This window comes from Corylus avellana, chromosome ca1, assembly GCF_901000735.1.
Source record: "Corylus avellana chromosome ca1, CavTom2PMs-1.0".
NCBI classification, from domain to species: domain Eukaryota; kingdom Viridiplantae; phylum Streptophyta; class Magnoliopsida; order Fagales; family Betulaceae; genus Corylus; species Corylus avellana.
In genome coordinates this window covers 21,838,244-21,845,964 of record NC_081541.1, presented here as the reverse complement: position 1 = coordinate 21,845,964, position 7,721 = coordinate 21,838,244, and the positions used below count along the sequence as shown (strand labels likewise).

The 7,721-nt window shown below is 40.2% G+C and overlaps 1 protein-coding gene across 1 annotated transcript; it reads right to left on the bottom strand.

Annotated features, from left to right (window-relative positions):
* Window positions 1-741: 741 nt before the first annotated feature.
* LOC132167433 (uncharacterized) lies at window positions 742-5,009 on the bottom strand (the record flags this gene model as incomplete). Its single annotated transcript, XM_059578406.1, has 2 exons — window positions 4,553-5,009; window positions 742-1,391 (listed from the first exon to the last, which is right to left on the bottom strand). Coding segments are annotated over exons 1-2 (1,107 nt in total), but the record flags the coding sequence as incomplete, so codon positions are not given.
* Between the last annotated feature and the right edge of the window lie 2,712 nt (window positions 5,010-7,721).

The window sequence follows — 7,721 nt, the reverse complement described above, 5'->3', positions numbered from 1 at the left end:
AAAACACAACAGAAACAAACAAACAAGATAAAATGGTAAGGGAAAGAATGAGGGTTGCCTCCCACAAGCGCTAAGTTTTAAGTCTTCAGCCAGACTCTCCACAAAAGACGACAATCACTCAGAATAACTCGGATCCTCCAACAATGTCGTCTTGATCTCCTTACTCCTCAACTCCAAGAATGGTTTTAATCTCTGTCCAGTCACCTTGAAGGTGTTACTATTCTTTGGATCCTCAATCTTGATGGCCACATGAGGAAAAACTGACCGAATGATAAATGGGCCTGTCCACCATGATTTCAACTTGCCTGGGAAAAGATACAGCCATGAATTGTAAAGAAGATCTTTCTCACTAGGCTCAAAAGATCGTCTCAAAATGCTCTAGTCATGAGCCTTCTTCATCTGTGCCTTGTACAACTGCGCAAAATCATAAGCATCATTCCTCAGCTCCTCCAAGTCATTGAGTTGGAGCTTCCTTTGTGAGCCAACCTTCAAAAGATTGAAGTTTAGCTGCTTGATGGCCCAATATGCTCTATGCTCCAACTCCATGGGAAGATGACATGCCTTCCCATACACAAGCCGATAGGGTGACATCCTAATCGGGGTCTTGAAAGCTATCCTATATGCCCACAGTGCATCACTCAATTGCAGAGACCAATCTTTTCTATTGGGGTTTACCGTCTTTTCCAAAATATGCTTGATCTCTCGATTGGAAACTTCAACTTGTCCACTCGTCTGTGGGTGATACGGGGTGGCAACCTTATGTGTGATGAAATACTTCTTCATCAACTGCTCAAAAATCTTATTGCAAAAATGCTTACCTCCATCACTTATAATTGCTTGAGGCATACCAAAACGAGCAAAGATAGTGTCTCTCAAAAACTGGACCACAACTCTGTGGTCATTGGTCTTGCATGCAACCGCCTTCACCCATTTGGACACATAGTCCACAACAACCAAGATGTATAGATAGCCAAAGGAGTTTGGGAAAGGTCCCATGAAATCGATGCCCCATACATCAAAAATCTCAACAATCAAAATGGGACTGAGGGGCATCATATTCCTCCTAGAGATACTCCCTAGCTTCTGACAACGCTCACAAGATGTACAATAAGCATGGGCATCTCTGAAAAGGGTAGGCCAATAGAATCCACATTGTAAAATCTTGGCAGCGGTCTTCTTAGCACTGAAATGGCCTCGACAAGCATGATCATGATAAAAGGAGATGACATTGGATTGGTCATGCTCAAGTATACACTTCCTAATGATCTGATAGGAACAATACTTGAACAGGTAAGGATCGTCCCAGAAAAAGTGCTTTACCGTGGACAAAAATCTGGACCTATCTTGTTGCCCCCACTGCTGAGGTAGTTGGCCGGTGACGAGATAGTTCACTATGTCAGCAAACCATGGTGCGGGATTATGAGCAATGTGCATCAGTTGCTTATCAGGGAAAGTCTCCGAAATGGGGCTGGCATCCTCGGTGTAATCCACAGTCAATCTAGACAAATGATCCGCCACCACATTTCGAAACCCTTCTTGTCCTGAATTTCTATGTGAAACTCCTGAAGTAGCAAAATCCATCGGATCAGACGAGATTTAGCATCTTTTTGGAAAAAAGATACTTCAATGCTGCGTGATCCGAAAAGATGATGACTTTAGATCCTAGCAAATAGGATCTTAACTTATCTAGCGCGAAAATGACTACCAACAACTCCTTCTCTGTGGTGGAGTAATTGAGTTGTGCATTGTTCAGACTCCTGCTTGTATAGTAAATGACATGGGGGAGTCTATCAACACACTGTCCCAAAATAGCTCCAACGTCATAATCCGAAGTGTCACACTTGATCTCAAAAGGTACTACCTAGTTGGGTGGCTGAATAATGGGTGTGGACGTCAGAATGCTCTTAAGGTCCCCAAATGCTCTCTTACAATCCTCATCGAATACAAATGGGGCATCCTTCACCAACAACTTGCACAAAGGCTTGGCAATCTTGCTAAAGTCTTGGATAAACCACCTGTAGAATCCTGCATGGCCCAGAAAAGAGCGAACCTCCTTCACTATACGTGGGGGTGGAAGGTTGGAAATCAGATCCACCTTCGCTTTGTCAACCTCATTCCCCCTTTGAGATATGACGTGCCCCAATACAATACCTTGCTTGACCATAAAATGACACTTCTCCCAATTGAGCACCAGGTTCTTCTCCTTGCACCGTGCTAATACCAAATTCAGGCGGTGAAAATACTCATCAAAGGATGAACCGAAGACAGATAAGTCATCCATGAAAATCTCCAAGAAATGCTCTACCATGTCAGAAAAAATACTGATCATGCACCGTTGAAAAGTAGCAGGTGCGTTGCATAACCCAAAGGGCATGCGACGGTAGGCGAAAGTCCAAAGGATAGGTAAACATCGTCTTCTCTTGATCTTCAGGGTCCACAGGGACCTGGTTATATCCAGAATAACCATCCAAGAAACAATACTATTCATGCCCAGCCAAGCGCTCCACCATTTGATCAATAAATGGAAGCGGGAAATGATCCTTTCTAGTGGCAGCATTCAACTTCCAGTAGTATATGTATACTCTCCATCCTGATTGAATACAAGTTGGGACCGACTCGTCATCCTTGTTCTTTACAACCATCAATCCAGCCCGCTTGGGCACAACATGAATCTGGCTCACCCACTTGCTATTAGAGATTGGATAAATGATCCTTGCATCCAACAACTTTATCACTTCAGTCCTCACAACCTCTTGCATAGCTGGGTTGAGCCTCCTTTGTGGCTCCCTCGATGGCTTGGCATTCTCCTCCAAATGTATCTTATGCATCACCACCGAGGGACTGATCCCCTTGATATCTGATAAGTGCCAAATATTGCATATTTGGACCCCTTTATTTACATTAGTTAATCCTTTAGCTGTGTCGTTATTTAATATTTTGTGTTAGTTTTGTGTTTTTAATGTTTTGTAGGTCAATAAAGAAAAACTACAGCTTTAAAGGGAAAAATGCAAAGTTTGGAAGAAAGCATACTTTGAGAAGACTTAGATGATGTGGTTAAGTCTAACCAAATCAAAGCAAAAGGTTAAATCGGATTAAAGAACAAATTGAATTAAAGATCAGATTGGATAAAATTTGGGATTTGATTCAAATTCAGATTCTGCACATGTCTCAATATTTTGACCATAACTTTCTACTCAAATATCTGATTGAAGTGATTCAAATGGAATTGGAAAGCTAACTCAAAATACTACAATTCATTGTGAAATAGGATTTTCCTAATTAAGAAGGTTACTATGCCAAAATCGCCATGCAATTAAAGGAGACAAATTAGAGCGAATCCTATTCCGATTTCAAACTTCTATTTTGACTGGGAGACAGACCTCCAAATTATCTAGGTTTAATAGGGCTTTTAGGACTTTCCTAAGCCTATAAATAGACCACATTGCATTCAAGAAAATATATAGAATTTCAGAGAGCAAAATTCTACAGTTTTTCTCTTTTTAGTTTAGGTTTTCTTCTGATTTAGATTTTATTTTTATGTAGAGCTAAATTTGCAACTAAGGCTGGGGATGAAGCCTCACCGATGAAGAACATCAATACTTTCATGTAAGTCTTTATTTATTTGATTTTATTGGGTTTATTATTTCAATTGTTTTACTTCTTTTCAATATGTGGCATGATTCTTGGATATCTTGTTATGATTCAAAGATACACTTGATGATTTAAGACACTTGATTTTATTTGCCTAAATAATTGGATATCCCTTGTGATTTGTTCTACCGATACATTTGGTGTTTTAATTAAGATTTGATATCTTTTGTGATTTACGGATATATTTGATGATTTAATTGATATTGGATTCCTCTTGTGATTTGTGCAATGAATGGATACATGGGATGGTTTTGATTAATTGTTTGAAGCATAGTAAAACATATCTAAGATTTTAATTGTGAGAACTTCAGATTAATATTGATAAACATGAAAGTATGTTGTTATGATTCGGTGAGTGTGAATTCCCAAACCTTAGTATTTTATCTATTAGTTTATTTTAATTAGTTTATGTTTGTCTTTTAATTTTTAAAACCAAAATTTAAAACCCTTTTGGAATTAGGTTAGGATTTAATTGGTTTAGATTTAAATTGCTCTTTCAAAAATATAATTCTCTGTGGGTTCGACCTCGTACTTGCAAAATATTGCAAACGATTCATTCAATTGCGAGTATATTAAAATTTGCACAACAATAGCCTCAATAGTCTAGCCGATAGCTTCTTTGTGCTCTTTTAAAACCTCTAACAGTTTCTCCTCTTGAGCATCAACAAAATCTGAAGCTATAATCACAGGCAAAGAATCTGCTGGACCTAGGAACTTATACTTGAGAGTGTCCGGTAGAGGTTTAAGTTCCTTCTTGGGGGATCTGGTACTGCTGTCTTCTCCTTCTCACTGCTCACCAGAGGAGTAGTCTCCAAAATCGCATCTGCTTGCTCAAACAATTTGTTCAAGTCCAAATCCTCTCAGAACTGAGCAAAGCATGCCTCCAGGGGGTCCTCTATGCTTGATTCTTCAACAACCTCCTCAAAGATCTCCTCTATCAAGCATACCTGTTGCACTTCCTCATATTCCAATGGTTGCTTTCTAATATGGAAAATATTTAGCTCCACTATCATATTCCCAAATGAAATCTTCATCACCCCCATTCTACAATTGATCAGGGCATTAGCTGTAGCTAGAAATGGTTGCCCTAAGATCACCGGTATTTGACTCCCCACATTCGGAACCAGCTCTGTGTCAAGCACAATAAAATCTATCGGGAAATAAAACTTATCCACCTTAATCATGACATCCTCTACTATTCCCCATGAAACCTTCACTGACCTGTCAGCTAATTGCAGTGTCATGGATGTGGGTCTCAACTCTCCTAGCCCCAACTGCACATAAACTGAGTAGGGCAACAAATTTACACTTGCTCCGAGATCCAATAATGCCCTCTCAATTTGGCTGACTCCTATCATGCAAGAAATAGTAGGACACCCAAGGTCCTGATACTTGAGGGGCAACTTGCATTGCAGGATTGAACTAACCTACTCGGTCAGGAATGCCTTCTTTGGAACATTCGTCTTCCTCTTCACTGTAATCAAGTCCTTCAAGAACTTGGCATATGAAGGTACTTGTTGGATGACATCCAAAAATGGGATATTGATTTGGACCTGCTTGAACACCTCCAAAATGTCTTCAAACTTCCCCCTTTCTTGGGTGCTTGCAACCTTCAGGGTAAGGTGCTGTCGGTACAAATGACCTAGGAGGGTCCTCAATAATGGGTGTGGCTGTAGATGGCTCGGCATCTCTCTTCTCTTTGTTGCCACTCTTTTCCCTTTCTTGCCCCACAGGGTCTTCTTCTTGCTCAACCACCTGATTGTCCACTTGTCTCCCTGACCTCAGTGTGACAATCGCTTGCACATGTTCTTGCCCGTGTGCAAGACTTGAAAAATTTCCAACCATATATTGTCCTTTCGGGTTGGGCACGAGTTGACTGGGTAACTTCCCCTTTTCTCTCTCACCCAAGTGATTGGCTATTTGTCCAATCTGACTCTCCATCTTCACAATTGGTTGGGTGTTAACCATGGTGGCATTCTTCACTTCATCTATCGCTTGGGTGTTTGCCATGGCAGAGTTTTTGAGCTCTTGTATGGTTTGGCTATTCGATTGTATGATTGCCTTCATTGTTTCTTCTAGCGATGATTGTGATGAAGATGCAGAAGGTTGCACTGGTTGAGCTGAACGACCATGATTCTGAGCATGTGGGGGAAATCCTTGGTTCATTGGTTGGCTTTGCTTCCATGAGAAATTAGGGTGGTTTTGCCACTTTGGATTATATGTCTCCGAATAGGGTCTGCTCGCTTGCTTCCTAAAGTCCTTGAAAGCATTCACTTGTTCCATGGAGCACTCGGCAAAAGCAGGTGAAAATGGACAATTCTGTGCTAAGTGCATAGGATTAGCACAAATTGAACAGCCATCAACATTGAATGTGTTGGCAGCATTTATGGACTGACCCACTGCAAGAGCTTCAACCTTCTTGGTCAGGGCATCTATCTTTATCCTCAAATCAATGTCCTCCTTAACCTTATAGATGCCACCTTTCTTGGGGATATGGGCAGATTTATCCCAACAACTCAAAAAATCCCACTGCTGTGAGCTGTCGAACAATTTGTCTAATGCCTTATACGCTGCATCCCCCGTCAAACTTAAGAATGCCCCCCATTCATTGACTACATCATACTACGGTTGGATTGGGTCAATCCTTGGTAGAAAAATTGAACGGGTCTCCACTTCTCATATCCATGTGGAGGGCATCTTATCAACAACTCCTTAAATATTTCCCAACTCTCCGAAAATTTCTCGTCCTCCTCCTGAGTGAAGGAACTTATTTCCTTTCTGCATTCATTGACCTTTGACATTGGGAAAAACTTGTTATAGAACTTGCTTAACAAGCTTTTCCAAGATGTAATGGATCTGGTGTTAAGTGCTAAAATATTCATATTTTCAGCCCTTAACTTACATGTTTTAATCCTTTGGTTTTAGTTAATTAGGTCATTTTAATTCCTTTTTGTGTTTTCCATACTTTCGTAGGCTTTTGGAAGAAAATGAAGTAAATCTGGAAGATTTGGGCTCAAAGAGAGAAGATGGGAAAAGTGGAAGCCCTTGACACTGTGATCGATCACAGGTTCCCTGCGATCGAGCGCAGTACCAGAGAAGACAAAGCATGAAGCAGGCTACGAGCGCTCGAGCACACAACAGAAGAGGCTCGATTGTAGACCTGCAATCGAGCGCACACGGGTTACGATCGATCGCACCCGTGCACAGGAGACACATCAAAGCTGTGCTAGAATGCTAGTATTTCCATATTAGGGTTTTCCAACTCTCAATTGTAATAGGTTTTGAAACCCTATGAAATTCCTAGGTTTAGTAGCTTGTCAAGGATTTCTAAAGCCTATAAATAGACCCTTAAGCCTATAGAATAGGTATGCTTTATAAGGAGAAGAATTGGAGCTCTTCAAGTGCAAGTTTCGGGTTTATTCTTTTTCTTTCTTTTATTTATTGAAGATGTTTAACATCAACTTTTTGTGTAACTAATTTAATTAGTAGGGCTAAATTGAAGCCCTAGTTATGTTTTGTTAATATTCAACATTGGCGCCTTTGTGATGATCTTGTTATGATATCTAACTAGATTAATACATAGTTTCATGAATTCCTCATATGTGTGTGCTTGATCAACATGTGCATGTGGTATGGACTAGTTAGTTAAATCAATTTGGAAGACCGAGTCTTGGGTTTAACATAAGTAACAAAAGTAATCCACACCGGGTTCTTGGGTTAATCAACATGGGAACCGGGAGTATACACCCATGCCCTAGGCCTCATGTGTTTGTCGATTTCCACATAAGATATGCTTTCCTAGAGAACAACTTAGTATACACCATGCTAAATCCTTTACGGAAGAAAAGAGTTAGAGTATACACCCATGCCTAACTCGTTGCTTAGGGAAATCTATAGCTTAAGGAGTATACACCCGTGTTTTTAGGTTGACAAACATTAGATAGACATAACTTGATCAAAACATTGGCATATTGATATATTAGCTTAATATAATTAGTGGTGGATATCAAAGCCCTACCTTTTTATCATTATCAATTTAAATCCAATCTCTTGTTTTATTTTACTTTGGG